This window comes from Notechis scutatus, chromosome 2, assembly GCF_049901735.1.
Source record: "Notechis scutatus isolate UNSWTSFEM ecotype Mainland chromosome 2, rNotScu1.2, whole genome shotgun sequence".
Lineage (NCBI taxonomy): Eukaryota > Metazoa > Chordata > Lepidosauria > Squamata > Elapidae > Notechis > Notechis scutatus.
In genome coordinates, this window is record NC_142010.1 from 113,812,354 (window position 1) to 113,831,901 (window position 19,548).

At 40.4% G+C, this 19,548-nt stretch overlaps 1 protein-coding gene across 9 annotated transcripts in view; it reads left to right on the plus strand.

The window, feature by feature from the left end:
* Positions 1–268: 268 nt before the first annotated feature.
* The window catches only part of LOC113411908 (voltage-dependent T-type calcium channel subunit alpha-1G), a 227,083-nt gene continuing 207,803 nt past the window's right edge, over positions 269–19,548 (plus strand). For all 9 annotated transcript variants that reach the window (XM_087955877.1, XM_087955876.1, XM_087955880.1 and 6 more), the window contains exons 1-3: positions 269–375; positions 2,038–2,171; positions 18,870–18,967. In XM_087955877.1, the coding sequence (XP_087812003.1) occupies positions 283–375; positions 2,038–2,171; positions 18,870–18,967 (325 nt within the window). In that variant the 5' untranslated portion in view covers positions 269–282. The remainder of the gene's footprint in view (positions 376–2,037; positions 2,172–18,869; positions 18,968–19,548) is intronic.

Genomic DNA, 19,548 nt, shown 5'->3' on the forward strand with positions numbered 1-19,548 from the left:
ACGAACTGGGGTGCATATCGGTGTGTCTGGTTGGTAGGAGCAAGATACATGATTTTCTTTCTGGAGAAGAAAAATTACAAAGAAGTAGGACTGTTACTGTTACAGGAAGACACTGGCACTCAAATTCACACAGAACATGTTTTGGCTACTCTTTTCTATAGTGCCTTAACTAAATATGCATAAAATTGCCTCCATGTCTTTCCCTTAGAATATGTGTTTCATTTTCTAAACTTGGTCTTTTCCTTGACTGACCTCTTTTGCACCTGGTTTGAAAGAATCAGTATGCTGGTAATTCTCCTGAACTGTGTCACTTTGGGCATGTTCCACCCTTGTGAAGACATGGGCTGTGACTCTCCACGCTGCAAGATCCTCCAGGTAAAATTTGTTTTATCTTTATGCCAGTTTGTCAAAGTGTAATAAAAGAAAGAGGGGCTTTAGCTCAATGGAGAAAGAAGCTCATGTTTTGACTGCATCAGGCTTCAGGTTCAATCTCTAACATCTCAAGCTTTCTTTTTCTTTTGTTTAAAGGACCAACTATGACTCTATATGGGGTTGCCCTTGAAAAGTATCCAGAAGCTTCAATTGGTCCAAAATGCAGTGGCCTGCATGGTTTTGTGCAGGCCTAAATGTGCATATGTGTCATGTCTCCTTCTGGAGCTGCATTGGCTGTCAATTTGTTTCTGGGTCCAATTCAAGGTGCTGTTTGTCACCTTCAAAGTCCTACATGGCTTGGGACCAGCTTATTTGAAGGACTGTTTTTCCTGGTCCACATCTATCTGTCCCACCAGAGCAGGGAGGCAGGAAATGCTACAGGTTCCCTCAGCATGGCTGGCTGAGGAATTCTGGGCGTTGAAGTCCACAAGTCTCAAAGTTGCCATATTTGGAGAGCTCTGACCTAGCAGGATGAAGAAGTAAGGCCTTGTCCATGGTGGCTCCCTCCCTATCCCTGAGGAGATAAAATTGGCCTGCACTTTGACACTCTTTTGCAAGTCCATGTAGGTTTACTGCAGAGAACCTGGATTTGGATGGAGCTCAACAAGTGGCTTATTTGATTGACTGATTGTTCTCATCAGGGGTAGGGGTGGGGATTATTGCTTATTATTGTTTTTTTTTTAATATTGGGTTTTATGTTTGTAAGCTACCCGGAGTCACTGAAAGTGGTAGGTCATATACATTTTCCCAAATAAAATGAGTTTGTAGGTCATATAAATTTTCCCAAATAAAGAAATAAGGAACATGATATGCAAGTCTGAGTGAGAATAGCTCTCATGGCAAATGTTTTCACCTGATTTAAGACCTTACATCCTGTATCCTACATTCCATGGATGTAGGGAAGTTCTGTTAGATGCAATTCTCTCTCTGGTCTGTTTGCCATATGGGTAAAACATCAAGATGGATTTCTTACCTATCATTCTTGAGCTATCCACATGCATAGTTTTCATGACATATATCCAAGGAAAGCAGTAAATGCTAAATTTACTGCAGAAACTAGCAGGAATTAAAATACTTAGAGCCAAACATTTATTTGGGATGGGGAATTTGCCTCAAATCCAAACATTATTCAGTGTGGGAGATCCACTGGGAACTGAAATTTGGATCTAAAGAGGAAGCAAAACCACCAATTCCCACTGTCAAAATACAGGGGAGTTGTTTTTGACCCAAACTGGGGCAAACAATCTGTCATTTGAGGGTAATTCATAGTCTAGGTTGTTCAGATCTTGGCTTCTTACCTAAATAAATCTGGTTGTTGCTGGAGACTCATAGCCAACTTGAACAGGCTTTCTGCACTCACTTTGGCACTGGAGATGAGGAAACATCCAATTCATATAGCAGTGCACTTTCAGCCCACTTCTGGGGAATGAAATAATTTCCTTACCCATCATTCTTTTACACTTAGAAATATGGCAAGAGTTGTCTTTAGGAGCATATAACATTGTGATGGAAGATGGCCTTAGAACAGATTGGGTCAGATTTCTTGAAAAATGAACTGTCACCAGCTCGGATTTTTGTCAAGAATCCTGCTTCTTTATCTTCCAGAGTTTTGATGATTTTATCTTTGCCTTCTTTGCGGTGGAAATGATAATCAAGATGATTGCCTTGGGGATCTTTGGGAAGAAGTGCTACCTGGGAGACACGTGGAATCGTCTGGATTTTTTTATAGTTTTAGCTGGGTAAGTCAGAAATTAATTCTCTAACAAAAAGCAATTTTCTGCTGACAACAGCTGAGAAATAGATTATCGTGTTCATATTTCTTAGTTATTACATGTAGTTAAACAGAACAAATGTAGAAAGCTTTAGCATAATATTGTGCCTAGCGCAAATTTTATAGAGTTTCAGTTGCTTAGGTCTACTTTTTAATGTTTCTAGCTTTATTCTGGCAACCTTTCTCTCCCAGGGCCCCTTCAGATGTGTTAGGAACTGCAATTCCCATAGTGCAACCAATGGCGGCCCTGGCTGAAAACTCTCAGCACGGCAATCATCATACATGCTGATTATGCCATACATACAAAGAACGAAAATGCGACAGAGGCCTATTATTTATTTTGCCCCATTCAGAATTACATGATAGATGTCAGCGAACATTTCCCCGGCATTTGGAGTACTTTCTTTCAGCTTCTGAAAGACATTAAAGGCACTATAAATAATCTCATTGGAGATTTATGGAGTGTTTTATAAATCCCAGCCAAGAGTTGCTGTGTTATGTTATTTCTGGTGTGCAAAGTTGGAATTTTCAGGGGCTCCTGCACAAGTGGCCTCAGAGTCATTCTCCTCTCCCTTTGATGCAAAAGGCTCAGGAGATGCTGATGGGGAGGTGGGAGATGGAAGATAGGGGCATTGTTAGGGAAATTAAGAGAGCTTTAACTTTGCACCAGATCAGTTTTCTTCTATGCTATATTCATATTCTTCTCCAGAAGTATTTTTTTAACCTGCATATGAAAAGAGGCTGTTTTTATGTACGGCACGTGTTCTGTTCCTCCTGTAATGATCCACATATGACATATCTATGAAAAAAAAACAACCACCTTGGCAAACTGTAGAGGCAGAAGTATTAGGAGACAGAGAGAGTCAGAAGGTCTGGAGGTCCAGTTTAGCCCCACTTGCATAACAGATAACAGATAATCATAGGTGGAAGGGATCTTGTAGGTCATCTAGTCCAATCCCCCGCCCAAGTGGGAGACCCTACACCATTTCTGACAAATGGCAGTCCAATCTCTTCTTGAAAGTCTCAAGTGATGGCGCTCCCACAACTTCCGAGGGCAAGGTGTTCCATTGGTTGATTGTTCAGTCAGAAAGTTTCTCCTTATTTCCAGGTTACTCAGTTTCCATCCATTATTCCTTGTCTGACCTACAGGCGCTTTAGAAAATAGCTTAACCCCTTCCTCTCTATGGCAGCCCCTCAGATATTGGCTATCTGGTCTCCCCTGGTCCTCCTCTTAAGAAGGGCAAAAGAGCAAAAGGATCAGGCAGGAGCCCATGTTTGTTAGCTGAGGGGCAGACTTTGTGAGCTATGTTTAGAGCTGACTTCCAGAAGTGGATGGACCAGACCCATTCTGACAAGGAATGAAGGGAGTGCTTCAAACAGCACTTGAGCAGTTTTACCTCTTAAAATGTCCAAGCCCTCCAAATGGAGTGGGGAAAAAGACTAGAGTTTTGGCCTCACTACTCAGAGTGGGGAACAAAGCAGGAGTCCTGGTGGATCTTATATTTTTTTATCCCTGGCACAGTGGGTGGGCAGGCCTCCTAGGAGAGGATTTTAAAAAGACCTCATTCATCTAATCCAGGGGTCCCCAATGCCTGTTCCTTGGACGCATACCAGCAACCAGACCGTGCAAACAAGTGATGACCCATCCGCGGGATGCAGGCGGCCCCCTTGGGTCCACAGAAAAACCTCTCTCCATGGAGCCAGTCCCTGGAGCAGTTCCATGGAGGTTAGGGGCCACTGATCTAATCAGTTGCAATTCATGATTACGTCTCCTTTTGGTTATGGTAGAGGGTTTTCCAATGATTTGTGCTCGATGATGTTTACTTGGGAAAAGACATTATTTGTTAACTGAGGACTTGATTTACCAACATAAAGCTCCAGATGTGATTCCAAGTAGCAATGGAAGGGAGATTCCCCCAAACTTGCTGCCGGTCAGAGCAGGGGTGGGATTCAAAAATTTTAACAACTGGTTCTGTGGGCGTGGCTTAGTTGATGGACGTGGCTTGGTGGTCATGTTATTAGCTGGGCGTGGCCAACTCAATATCACTCACATCGAAGCACGCATCTCCTCGCCTGGCCTCTCATGACTGTGGGGATGCTGCAACAGTCGTAAGTGTGAAAAATGGTCATAAGTCACTTTTTTCAGTGCCATTGTAACTTTGAATGGTCACTCCACACAAGCAAAGTACCAGCAAAGGAAGGGAAAAAACTCCAGAGACGTTCCTGAGACAGGAAGTCTAGTCCTGCCAAGAATGTAATAAGGGTTAACAGAGAGGCAGTTTCTGTAAGCAACACCAGAATGTTTCCTTCCTGCCTTCCTTACAGGATTAGGCCAGTAATTTCTTCTAACAACCGGTTCTCCGAACTGCTTAGAATGTTAACAACCGGTTCTAGCGAATAGGTGCGAACTGGTAGAATCCCACCCCTGAGTCAGAGGATGCTGTATGTTACAGCATACAGTTATGCTGTAAAGGACAGGCCAGAGATCTTGTTTCTGATGTCCTAGGCCCTAGAGTTAACCTTGAATTTTCTGCAGGAAATCACATGGGGCCAATCTCATTAAGATACAGAATGATGCCAATAAAAGAGAATATTTGAAATGGGGGTGGGGCCCTTGGTGCTCTCTGAGCTTGGTTGTTTTCTTGCAGACGTTTCATTACTGTACTGTATAGTACTGGTGATGTTCCTTAGTTTGGGTAATGAAATGTCTTCAAGAAAATAACCAAGCTCAGAGAGCACCCAGGACCCCTCACAGAGTAATCCTTTTTATATATATATTCAGAGACTACCTTGTGTATTCTTAAATCTCCAGGACTTTGTATGTAGGGAGCATCATCCCTGGGCAACCATTCTCTATTATCCCAGTCTAGAAGAAGAAGTGAATAAGGATTGTAGACAAAGGTGTGACAGCAGCAACAGATGCCCCAACACCTCTCTGTCCCCACTGTGCCCCTTGCAGTCAGCAAATGGGCAGTCTGAATGGCATTCCTTGCCATCTTCCGTGGGCCTCCTTGCTTCCCATGGCACTCACAGTGTTAACTTTTGCAGACAGCAGCAACCCAGGAAGGCCACTGTGAAGGCTGACAGCCACAAACCCCACTTTCCTTTGTTCCCTGCCAGCCTGTGTGCTGCTTTCCATACTGTAAGGCCTCTGCAACTTTGGGCGGACATAGCTGGCATCCTCCTCAAGCATTTGCTCCGGCTCCAGAAATATGGGTAGTCTCAGTTTCATGCCGATTGTCCAAATGGATGAGGTTTCAGCGAGTTTGTTTAAAGCATGAAGGCTGCATTCCAAAAAGGGGATATTTTAGTCAAAATGTGCGTGATTGCCCTTTTGTTTTGAGGGAATGCGACCAAGTTTTTGCCTTTCATGAAATGTTTTTTTTCCCCCTTTCTTCCAGAGGCACATGGTTTAAATTAAAGGTTCTTTCTAGCACCCGAGAATCTCCTGGCTGAGGTTTCCAATCCACATGAAAAGTTCCTGGCCTTCAGCCAAAGAGGGTTAAATTTCCTTGACACATAGAGGGCTTGGATGCTCTCTCTCTTTTCACCTTCCTATTCATGAAGAATGCCTCGAGTCTCTTAGACTTCTGCCCCTACGCCCACACACACCCTTTTGTGTATAATTAACTGGAATTTCCTGAAGTGGACTGAAGGGTTTAAGAAATAAACCACAATGGCCACATTTTTTCAGGTTAGGAAGTCAGCAGCAAAAAAAAAAAGCTCATCATGTTGGTGGAAGCAATTTTTTTAGAGGGATCATGGGTTCTTGTAAAATCCTCCCGATATTCTTCTTCATCATCATCATAATCAGCAGGAGCAGCTAACCTTTCTTTAATTTAATCTATAGAGTTCAAAGCAGTGCACACACATATAGGAGGCGTGGTTGCAAGGAGTCTTGAGATGGTGTCCCCAATCCCCTCAATCCCAGTCATGCTTCATGTGGCAGAAAAAAAAAGAATTATAAAATACATTGGGATGTATTAGCTGTAAATTGTTTTAATTGAAACAAAATGTTGGTTTCGTATAAAATAAATATTTTGTCACTTTTTAAAAGGTCAAAAGCTTGTCTTCGAACAGATCGTTTTGACCCATAGCCACCCCTAGAGTTGTGCATCTTTCCTTTAGGGAGAAAGATTAAGTCAAGTGAGACTTGCTTACAGCCACATGGACTCATGTGTAGGTCTGGGTGTGAAGAAGTCTCTGCTCAAACTTTTAATCCATTGTAGTATATAAGGTCTAGTAGTAATGTAGCCAGCTCCATTATTCCAGTTCTCCAACATCTGGAAGCTTTCTCTAACTTGATGCTGTCCAGAAGTATTGAAGCTATAGCCAGCCTGGCAGAAATACAGCTGGGTTTCTGGGACTTGCTGTCTCCACAACCTGGAGGCTACCAGGTTGGAGAAGACTGATGTATGATACAAAAATCTTCATTGGCTGCCGATTTGAGGAAGCCCTTGGCAGGCAATTCAACCTCTATTATTTTTACTAGTTACAATGAACTTTGGACAGGATTTGCTAAGAAGGTGACTATATCAAGGTCAAGGAATAATCATAATTTAACTTTGAGGTTTATATAGATAATTATAGTCATGCAGGTTTCATCAGGGGAGTATCAAAGAAGATGGTCCAGCAGTTTTGTTGGTAGCAGTGGTGAACTCTGAGAGCTGCTTGAGGATCTTCTTGGGGATCTCAAGCCTGCTTCTCAGAGTTTTGCTATAGGACTCAGTTAAACAAAGAAGGTTTCAGATTTCCTGTTAGGTAAATGTGGATTTTGAACCCAGGACAGTCTTCTTAGCTGCCCAAGGGCTGTTAGTGACAGCAGATAATCTGACCTTACTTTCCATATTTCCCTACTCTTCCTAAGGATTCTGAATATTGCCATAAATCACAGTATGGTCAAGTCCAATTTTAAGACTTGTGATTCTTCTTGCATTAGTGTGTAATTCAAATTTTGTTAAATTCTTACAGGAACAAAATGTGAATTTGACACTTGTGTAATAACTGAAGTCCCATACAGCTTATTGTCAAAAGTGGAAGAATAAACCCGTCCCTAAATGCATCTTACTTTTGTTTATAAGTTTGTGAAGAAGGAATTTATTCTTACTACTTTTGAAAAAGATGATCCTAATGTGATGAACTGTCAGTCCCAAATTACAGAGTTGACTGTTCTGCAAAGTTTAAATTCAAGTCTTCAGATGGACACCAGGTCAAGGGCAACCATATTCTTGTCTCTTCCCTGTTTTTCAAGAGATGGAGTTCTACACCCTACCCCCACCCCTGACTAACTCCATCTGTCTCATTCTAGAGCAATGTTTTTCAAAGTTGCTAATTTTAAGATGTGCGGCTTTCAAAACCTAGAATCCCCAGCCGGCTGAGAGTTGAAGTCCACACAGCTTAAAGTCACCAAGGTTGAGAAACACTAGCACAGATAATGATCTCTGTCTCTGTCTCCCTCTCTGTCTCCCTCTTCCTCCCCTCCCTCTCCCTCTCCGTCCCTCTGCTCCTCCTCCTCCTTCTCCCCCCCCTCTCTCTCTCACACACACACCACATCTTCATCTGTTGGCATTAGCTCTTTGAGGTAGTCAGACAAGAAGCACATCTATGAGTACTGACTGTATGATATGGTTAAATGAACAGAATCTTGCAAGACTGTAAATTATTTCTCTTGTTACTCTCCAGAAAAGTAGGGAGGGGTCATTCTGAAACACACACCCTTTCCTTCAGTGAGCTCAGTTACCTTTGACATGATGATTGTCTATCCTATATCTCTTCCTCCTGCCTCCCAAGGTCATTCTCACATACCGTTACAGTTGGCTTGGTCAGAATATCCACCAACAAATAAAAGTGCATTTTAACATCCCTTTTAAAAGAAAAAAAATGTTTGTTTAGCAAGGCAAACACTGATCAGAATTTGGGAAAGCATCTACTTCTGCTGAGCCCAAACTCAATTAATTGGTAGTCATTCAGAGATGATTCTGTATTTCAGGGCCAACTATTGGATACAAATCAAATATGTGCAACAGAACTATCAATTCAGTCTCACATTACCCCCAGAGGCTCGGTTATTACATCATGGTAACTATGAGAATCCAGTTTAACAATCCTGCATTACCCATGGGGGAACTCTGGGGAACGTAGAGCATTATTTTGTGATTCCTTTCTGCTATCTAGGCTGCATTGCCCCTTTTCTCACCAGCACATTCTGAGAGTCGCGTGCAAAGAAGACAGCATGTAATTCTGAACATGTGCGAAGCTTGCTGAATTGAAACCTAGCCGAGGCTTCCCTCCTAGGCTTTTGCTTGGCCAATTTAGCAGAGTCTAGTAACATCTGCAGTGCTTTGTTCATGCCAGGCTTTGGGGGCCTATTCAGATGTGTTGAAACTCCCTTCCGAACATGCCTTTCAGAGGCCAGTCTGGACAAAATCTTCCATGAGCTGACCCCTTAGTTTACACTGCAGAGAAATTTTAACTTGCAGTGGAAAAGCATGTGCCATTTGCTAGCCATAGTTGAAAAATTCTATGAGCAGCCAGTTGGATAGGATAGAGAGTATGGTGCTGTCTAGATACACGAGCAACATTGGAAAATGAAGTCAGGAGGGAATTTGGAGCAAGGGAAAAAGTACTGAAGCTTTCAGAGTTGTCATTAGACCATGTGGCTTAAGTGGCTTTCTCCAGAAGTTAGAGGCTTTTTTTTTTTTTTGCTTTCTTCTGCTTCAGATTGTTTCTGTTTGGAACTATTTTTCTTTTCTCCATATATACATTTGAAGGACTAGAAGCAATTCTCCCTGCTCCATTATTAAAGCAAAGACACATAAGAATAATTATTCTGGAGTTCACACTCATTCATTCTACCTTTGTTTTGTGCAAAAAAATAATAATAATCTAAGCAGAGTTGTATCATAGACAATGTATTTTTCAATACAATGGTAGATTTAGACATGTTTATTTATTTATTTTTATTTGTCCAATTCCTATGGCCACCCATCTCACACAAAGCCATTCTGGGTGGCCTACAATAAAACCAGCAATTAAAGCATTTTGCAGAACCAATTAAATCAACAAATATAATACAGCAAAAATAAAATGCAGACATTTCCCTCAGTGCCATTTAGCTCCTTCCCCTACCTAACTTTAATTTAAAAGAAAAAAGAAAGTCTTAGGAATGTGAGCTTGGAGGTGGTAGAGAAGATCCTGTAAGGCCAGAGGGACAAATAGAGGCTTTTTTAGGGTGGTCCATATGATTTTAGTGATGGGCTACGCCTCACTGTGGCAGCCATTTTAGGACCCAGTAGACATCCCCAACATTCCAAATATTTATTCATTCATTAGATTTATCCCTCATTTTCCTCTAGGAACTCAAGACAATGTGGAACCACTACCCTTTTAAATATTTCCCCTATATAACCGCATGAGGTAAATTGGCCTAAGACAGGGGGGGTCAAACTGGATTTCTTTGAGGGCCAGATGAGCATTTTAGTTTTCCTCCGTGAGCTGGCCTGGGGGGGCGAGACGGGACGGACGCCTCCTGCAGCACCCTGCCAGCCAAAATGGGGTGCAGGAGGGCCATGGGAGGTCTCCCCGCCCATTTTTTGCCTGGATGGCCTCCTACAGCACCCTGCCGACCAAAACAGGGCATGGAGGGCTGTTGAGTAGCGCCCCTATGCCCCATTTTGGCTGCCAGAGGCACCATGAGCCGGTCCTTTGCAATTTCCAGACTAGCTCCACGGGCCACATTTAAGCATCCCATGGGCTGGATATGGCCCATGGGCCTTGAGTTTGACACCCCTGGCCTAAGAGAATGTGAGTGGTCCAAAGTCAGTCTGTAAGCTTCCATGACTGAAAGTAAATTGAACTTAATTCTCCCTGCTGCTAATCCAGCACCCTGCTGGCTGAAATTCTAAAATGGTTGCTTGCCTCAGGCAGATATTATGGAAGGGCAGGCTGTTTGAAATTACATATATGATGAAATATTGATGGAGTATTTAACAGATTTGCTCTCAGAGCTTTCTGCCTGGTGGATCATAATGGTCATGTCTTTTGAAGCATATGTGTACCTGCAGAGAAGATATTTCTCCTATCCTGATGTGCTTTAGATGGTGCTTTGAAAGGACCATGCCGAATCTTTGAGAGACAGGGCTACTTCCACATAGGAGGAGGAGGAACATGCTGGGAGAAGCAGGGCCTCTTTAGATTGTTGGATATTTTTAATGCCAAGGATCTTGATGGAACAGTATAATATTGCTCAAAGCAATGTTATGCTAGTTACATAACAATAAGTAATGATTCTTCATGCCTTTGAGCACATGGGTAGTCTTTCTCTTTTAAAAGTCCCACTACTTTGGAATATAACCAGAAATTCAGGATAAAAGCCGTGTCAGCATTTGTTATGAACCATTTCTCTCTCACTGAAGATCTGCCCGATTCCCATTGGGACCCAATCTAAAGCAACCCAGCTAGCAAAGATTAACATTTTCAATATGAAATTAAATATCCTCTTTCCCTCTCCTGCTCCCCAAGCTCATCGACTTTCATTGAAGTTTCATTGCTGAGGAATATATGTCCCTTTTTCTGTCATTACTTTATATAGCTTTCCTTTCTACAGAGAGAGCTGAAAGTTATTGGAAAAAATTAACTTTTGTCTATCTGTATTTCTCTCTCTCTCTCCCCCCCTCTCTCTTTCTCTCTCTCTCTCTCACATCCCCCCTATCTGTCTGTCTGTCGTCTGTCTGTCTGTCTGTCTGTCTATCTATCTAGCTAGCTAGCTAGCTAGCTAGCTCTATCATTTTGAAACAAGAATATTTAATGGGGTAGTAAATTGCTTTAACAATGGCCTCTAGTAGGACTGGCTTAAGGTTAGGGCAGTCCTTTTCGACTATTATGATATTCTGTTTATCCTTATAAAGGACATCTGGTTCCTTCTATACACATCTGGACAAGACCTTACCTTTACCTTTTGCCCTGCTAAATTTCAAGGAAGCTCATGATTCATGTGGTTATATGATGCACGTATTAGCACTCTGCCCCAAAGTATTTTCCTACATTTGTCCTCCCGCTTAACGGTTGAGCTTATTGGAGTTGAAAAGGAACATCAGCAAGTTATCACATCTTTCTAAAACCGCAGTGCTGCCTAGAACAGGGCTGGACATAGAAATGAGATGTTTTAATGACTCATGTAATTATTGGTCATTATTTCAATGGTCATTCTTGAAAATTAATATTGAAAGGGTCATTGAAGGTTAACCAGGGATTTGGCGGCATACTTTGTCACCCAAAGAATAATGTAATTGAAGCATTTCAAAGAGTAAAAAGCTAAGATATTTAGGACAAATATGCTTGCCATAGGATACAATAATTAAGGAAAGAAAGGTTCATCTTAATTTTGATAGAATTATGATACATTCTGATAAAATGCCTGTCTTCAGTGTTAAACATTGAGTCTTCAAGCAGTACTGATTTTATGTCTTCTCATGAAAAAAGACCCACTCACAGATACACATAGTTGTAGAAGAAAGAATACGTTCCAGGTAAGTGATTGAATGAAGGCAAAAAGTAGTAGTTCCTTTCCAACTACATTCTGGGTAGCACTAAGTATTTCTTACTAGAGATCAGATTTAAAATCATACAAATTGGATAAGATACTTTAACAATAATTTGCCCACTCTTACCTGTACAGAGCAATCTTCAGTATATCCTAGAGGAGTAATATGAGGTAATTATCACCCACTAATCTGAGCGTTTCTGTTATACCTTGTTACACATGCACGCACTCGCACACAAATTACAGAATATGCAGAGGAGTTATTTGGCAGATATATTAATGAAGAAAGTGTGTCCAAAAGAAATAGACTTGAAAAACAGCTGGTACAAACAATCAACAGTATTAAAAGTTACTGAGAGATCAAGTAAGAACACCAGACTCACATTCCTTCTGGCCTCATTAAGGTAATCCAGCATGGTGACCAAGACTCACCCAGTAACCAGACTGGAATGTATGTAGGAGATATTTAGTTAATTTCTTTCTAACTGTTGGATCAGGATTGTTTTTTGTTTTTGTTTTTAATCTATTTTATTTTTTTTGCTTTGCTAATTGAGATGGTCAATACATTGATTAAACATATTTAGAAATAATGGGTATAGGTTTCAGCTACCTATACTGTATTTTAAAATAAAGAAAAAAATCCTAATTTTAAGAGTCTACAGAGATTCTCAGTCATCCAGGTCATGGTTGTCCCAAAGGTGCTTTTTCAAGAGGCAACTGGACTTTCTGGTTTTTCTTTAGAGATGTTTCACTTCTCATCCAAAAAGAGCTGAAGAAGCTGATTGGATAAGAAGTGAAACATCTTCAAAGAAAAACCAGAGAGTCCAGTTGCCTCTTAAAAAAGCACCTTTGGGACCTAATTGTAAGATTTGTACAACAATGGAACAGTCTTTCTCTTGGCCCTGTAAGTTCTCTAACTTGGGAGTTTTTAAAGAAAGGACTGGACAACCATCTCTTGAGAATGGTTAAATTGGTTTTCCTGGACATTATTGAAGATTTAATAAGATTATTTTTGTAGTCCCTTCCAGCTCCTCAGTTGTATGATTTTATGATGACAGTCTCCAAGAACATCTGTAGTTAAGCAACCATCACTATCTCATTTGCCATGTCCCCAAAGCAATAGCAATGTTTCTGACCTTCTCCCTGCACCTCCTTGTCCATGTTATCTGTTTCATCTCTTCCTTTTCCTCTCTTTGCCCATCACTTAACTCTTTTCAGTGATTGGTGTTCTAGTAACAGGGAGATTTAAACATATTAGCCAAAAGAAGCTCAATTGAAAATAAGAAATTATGGAATGCTGGAATGAGGTAATAAAGTTTTTGGTGCATCAAGCTTCATGTATCTTGTGGGCTGGTTAATTGTATATAGGAATATTTCTGATCAGTGCATACCAGTTACTGAGAATGCAATGGGAGTTGCACCAATTTTGCATAGAAGGGCATTCATTTTTTTTGATATGGAACTCTGTTCTTCAGTACAAGCCAATGAGTTTGAGCCAGCCAACTGTTTGATGAGATGTGCAACAACTGAGATAGAGAAAAAAGTGAGCAAACAAGCAAAGTGGAAAGCATTATATACAGTATTTTCTGTATGCGTAACAATTGTAACTCAGTTTCTCAGATGACTGTGGGCCCAAATGTAACTGAAGCATTACAAATCTCTTTGCTTTATCCATTCTGCTTCTTAATATGCAGCTATTAATTGTGACAAGTGATTTTGTGGTGTCTGTTCATTTACTGGTGAATCATCAGTTTAGCAGTCTACATGACTCCCGACCTTAGTGCTAGTTAACATTAGAAGCTTCACAAAAAGACTGGTTAATATCGGCTGCTTCAGCAAAAAGAGCAATTGTGTAGAGATTGATATCCCTTGCTTTCTGCTTTTCAATCCCATCCTGTGTTTCTAATGTCTAAAGGTGTGTGCCTGAATAACAGTAGAGTCACGGTTTCATTTTATCTCATACCTGCTGTTCACTAGGACATTGGGGTGAAGCAGTAGGAGATTATGGAATTTCATTTGTCTTTGGAGATGTATATAATTAGTTTTAAAATACGATGTCCAAATGATAATGATACTTTTAAGTTGTATAGAGCAATGTAACATTGACTCGGAATATATATAAAGGTTGTTTATAGAAGAACTAAATTGGAAAATCTGGAAGCACATATTAATTCTAGAAGGGCATATCACAGCCTAGCATAGCTCAATGGATTCAAGATTGAGCTGGAAAACAGTCTTGTCTGAGCCCCTGAGCAGCCTCTGCCAGTCAGTATAGAGACCATTGAGCTGGATAGGTGGGATATAAAACAGATGCTAATAGGTTACCTGTACTTGAACCTCTTGAGTTTGGTAAATCTTATTCACAGTTCAGTGCATTTGATTGTACTCTCTAGAAGCACTGGATTGTAAAGACCTTTCAAGAAGGGTGGCCAAAACATACACCAGAAATTAAATATATACATTTTTCTTCTTATCCTTAGAAAATACATTGCTGAGAGCCTACTGCTTGAAGGAAAGTATCTCATTTCTAATCCCTGCATAAAGCTCCAGCCTTATGTTCATAATGGTTTAAACTGGTCTTTTCCAAGCATCCCCCGCACCGCCACCTCAATAGAAAAGGAGGTTCGTGGGCCTGCATCCAAACCCCTTTGAAGAAATAAATCAGGGCTAGGCTTAGATTCCAATTTCTTCCCATTTGATCATTTATACCCTACCAGGGCATACCTGATACTTCAGCTCAGGGAGCCATCTTGTGGCTGATTCACACAAAACAAGTCCATGTATACCCAGTAATAGCCTCCCCCACTTTCATCAGTGTAGAGTAGCTAGACGGTCTTGGGCAGCAGGGTGAGGGGGTGCATGATGCCATGATCATGGGGATTCCAGCTAGTGGAGGTGCTAAGTATTTAACAAAGGGCCATTAGTCCTTTACACTTTGTCACCTTGATGCATCTTCTCATTCTGAAAAATGTATGTATATACTATTAATAATTGAAAAACAATGTTAAATATAACATTATAAATAAGTATTGGAATAATCAAGAATGGGGATTGCAAGTAGAGTTTTTGAAAAGTCCCCTGATGCCATTGTCATTTCAAATCCTTTCACTCTCCTTATAGAGATATGAGACCTTTTTTTGGGTGCGGGGAATATCTTTGCCCATTGCCAGAGACAACTGTAGGAAGATTTGGAGGTTACAGGACTGTAGAATAGTGGCAATTTTTTCATCAGTGTAGGTATCAAGCCCTCTTCTTTCTAACTTCTCCTTACAGCAGTTGTTATTCACATGCTCTAAGTAGCTTCCAGTCAGCACAAAGTGAACCATTCTAATTTGCGTTTGTGTGCAACTTTTTAGTGATGCTTTAAGAGGTTTTTTGGCAAGATGGCAAGTGGTTGCCATTGCCCCCTTCTTGGGATTAAGAGAGAGAGAGAGAATGACCCAAGGCCATCCATTTGGCTTTGTGTCTAAGCAGGGAGTAGAACTCAACACTTTCTGGATCGATGCCTTAATTCAGAAGCTTGATGCCTTAATTCAGAAGCTGGCTCTTCTGAAATCTTACCAAAGAGATGGGCGGGACTTCCAGGGATTAGTCCAGGCAGTCCCTAGGAATCAAGGCTAACTCAAAGGCACATCAATATTACATCCCAATTTAAATCCATCTAGCCACTGCATTGCATTTGATGAAATGACCTGTACTCACAAAAACATATGCCTTGTAATAAAATTTGTTATTTAGAAAAGATGTTACTAAACTCCTCACAATTTGGGGCTGGCATAGAGTAACATGGTTCTCCTCCTATAATGCTATAATGTTTGCCCTGCCATGAATTTTCTTTTATCCTTCCAAATTATGTTGCTGTTCCTCATCCCGCACTGGTATGTGCTTGGTGATATAACACATAATTAAGTTTACTTTATTGATTAACCCTTGGGCCATATCAAAGTGCAAAGTTCCAGAAATGGGACCCTGATGAGCCCTGACTATGAAATGGTGGCTGTCCTGTGACTCTCTGATGACCTCCTTTCAACCTCCCTTCTGCAAAGTCATCTATGGAGATTCTCAGTCATCCAGGTCGTGGTTGTCTTAAAGGTGCTTTTTTCAAGAGGCAATTGGACTTCCCAGTTTTTCTTTGAAAACGTTTCACTTCTCATCCAAGAGCTGAAGAAGCTTCTTGGATGAGAAATGAAATGTCTTCAAAGAAAGTCCAGTTGCCTCTTGAAAAAAGCACTATGGGGCTACAAAGTCCTTGTCATGGCAAGGTTCTCAGTTTCCTGGAGCTTGACTGAGGTTTACTGGGCTGTTACAGAAAAGTATACAAAGCTGCATTATTTCAAGTCCTGCTATTTGTCTATCTAGTTCAGCAACTACCTATACACTGACAGGCAGCAGATCTTCAGGAGCCCTTCTTAGCTCTACTTGGAGAAACATGGAACTTTTGCAGAAACTTTTGCACTAGACTGTGGTAGCTTTAATCTAGTGACTCTGTCCTGGTTGTATATGTAGCTGTACTCTTTAATAGTGCATACATTATTGACTGAATTTTTAAAACAGGATTTGGGAACTGTCTGCATTAGAAAAATACAGCTTCAGCATTTCAGATATTAGAAGGCTGCAGATTCCATCAACCTGTTAGCTAGAAATGTTAGACCATCAGACCATCTCAGGGCAATCCCTGGTGGTGAGATCCATTTCTTATTGCAATAATTCAGAACAACTATTACATTTAATTGCACAGCTCTATCTTTAAATAACTTTTTAAATGTGCTTCCCAAAAAGCAGGAACTATACTTGAGCAAAGGAGACATGGTAAATTACATGGAGATTTTGAATATATTTCATGATGTAACAGGGAGATTATGTTATGAAGGCAGATAAAGTTGCACCTTGAGGCATCTTCCAGAACCATGACGTGAAAGTGTTTAGCTGTTCCTCAAGGCTGCACCATAAATTATTTTTTCACTTACGTATAGCAGTAAGAAAAATTATACACCATCATATGATATCCAAAGTACTGTGCAAGTGTACATGTGATTTTTAAGTTATTTCAGAAACCATTTTCCTTGCAAGAACACCACGAAAAAATACTAGTAATTACATCTGCACAGCTTTTCCAACTAAAATGTAATCTGATCGTAGCTTATCCTAGTTGTTATAGAACTTTGAATGCTTGCTGCTAATGTAGACAGACAGGTGGTTGGCTGCTGAACTCAAAGAGGAGAAAGGAAGGAATAGTCTCCCTAAGTATCTTCTTTCTCTGAGTCCAGACACTCTTCACAGTGATGCATACGTTCTTGGTTTTTGGTTTAGTTTTCCAAGAGACTTGAAAAAGAATAATGGAACCTGGAAAAATGATTGAAATGCTAGATTGGTAGTTGTGAAGATCCAGGTGTAAGCCTATACTCAGCCATGGAATTCATGTCTTCGGACTAGTAACTTTGTTTTGGATAAAATTAGGAAAGACCTCCCTGTGGGACGCCTGAGACTCTCAGAGCAATTACAAAATATAAATGACGTTGTAGCTCTTTTATTCTGTATTATCAGTGCACTTGAACCTTTACAGCTTTAGGACAGCCTTTTAAGACAGAGAGTGGGCCCTATCACAGGAGTGAGAGGGTGGGAGGAAAGAATGGAGGCAAATGAAGGACTGTATGGTCTGTACTATTAGATACACACTTTGAGGGACTATGAGAATGGATTTGAGGAAGGTTTAAGACAATGCACTGCCAACTCACCATAGCCAACTTGCCACAGCCAAATCCCAGTGGGACAACTCACTACGGCCAACTTGCCATGGGACAATTCAAAGCTGTATTAATAATTTCATTTGGTTAATTTTATTATTGGTGACCACATTTTCATCAAAATTATTGTAAGTCTTGTATTTCTGAATTGACTTTATTTTTATTTTATTTTATTATTAGCTATGGTTCTGTTGAAATTAATTTAACTTTTGTATTTGTTGACTTGTCCTGTGACAAGTTATCCCACAGCAAGTTGGCTGTAGAGAGTTGACTGCAGCAAGTTGGCTATGGAGAGTTGGCCACGGTGAGTTGGCCATGGCAAGTTGTCCCATTCTGTTTGAGGAAAGGAAGAGAAAGAGCGTCCTACACATCCAGGAGGGGTGTTTTCTAGAACCAGGAAAAAAAATGAAAAGAGTGTTGAATTGAGCAGAGACTTTTGTTTTGTGGAAAGAAAGGAAGTCACAAAGAAAGAAATAATAAGCACAAACAAAAGCTAAAAGTTGGAAAACTGTGAATCACTTTGTAGAGAAGACAGAGCACCAGATGGAGACAGGAATGAGAAGCCAGGAAAAGGATCTGAAGCAAAGAAAGAAACTAAATGGTTTGGACAGTGGAATTTTGAATAGAAGTGCAGATGAATGCAGACTGAGCAAAGAAAGAATGCTCCCAAATTATTGCTTTAAGAGGAGTCTTCAGGCTGAAGCAAATAGCAGTTATGTAAACATGGTTTCATGGGATAATTCATATTTCTATGAATACTCTGCTCCAAGGTAGGCCATAAATGAAGACTTCGTTATGTAGATCCTATACCTTGGATCACTTTTGAATAGTTCCCATATGTTGGAAACCAAATTCAAATTCGAAAGCTTTAGTTAGTTCATATTGTTTTTATGCTATGTGAACAAATTTCTCCATTCTGAAAAGTACAATAAAGTTTGGAAAACTTTACTTATCACCTAGAAAATAACCAAAATAAAGATGAGGGAACACTTTACAAAATAGCTTTGATTCACAAACTTAAATCTGGCGTGCAAATGTCTCATAAATGAATTCCTCTAGGACAGGGTTGTCAAACTCACATCGTCACGGTGGCGTCACATGATGTATCGGGACTTTTTCACGATTCGCTAAACTGAGCATGGGCATGGCTAGCACATGACGCATCTGGCCCGTGGGCCAGGAGTTTGACAGCCTTGCTCTAGGAATATTCCTTGATGGGGAGAAATCCAATAATGGGTTGTTTTTTCTTTTTTAAAAAAATCACCATATATGTATATTCGGTTTGGATGCTTCATCTGGTTTTTTTCTGCAGAATTCTGAAATATTTCCTCTATTTATGACATGTACATATAATATATTTGCATATATACTTATTTTGCAGCATGCTGGAATACTCTTTGGACTTGCAGAATGTCAGTTTCTCAGCTGTTCGGACAGTCAGGGTACTCCGGCCTTTGAGAGCCATTAACAGAGTTCCTAGTAAGTTGAATTTCTTTTCTCCCTTCTCCCGCTCCCTTTGGTAATAGTTCATCGTTTCTGATAATGAGGAATCGAAAGAATAAATTGGAGATTACATATTTTCCAAAATTGCACTGAATATGCTCCCCTCTGTTCCTTCAGCACATCAATTATTGGGGTGTTTGCCAGACCATTATGAATAAATAATCCAGTTGGTTCCTTTTTGATGAATTGTTCTTCCATTTGAGCCATCCCCTCAGAAAATGAGGAAATTATTTATTTATCGGATTTATACACACCCATCTCACTACCAAAAGGACTCTGCGTGGTTCATGTTATTATGATCAAACCCAGGATGAACAGTTTGTATTTTGTTTCCAAAAGTGTTTGCCTTTTTTGTGTTTTGCTTTTCATTCTGAAGTGTTTCTTTTTGTTAATGTCTCACGTGAATTATTCAGCTTGTTTAATTTTTACCATTAATTCCCTTGATTTGGAGACATTAGTGGTTTGTGATGGAAAAGGATGGATGAGTTATTAGACACAATATCGGCATGAGGACATGTATGGATATACTGTAGTTATGGAAGGGTGCTTTCTTCCTC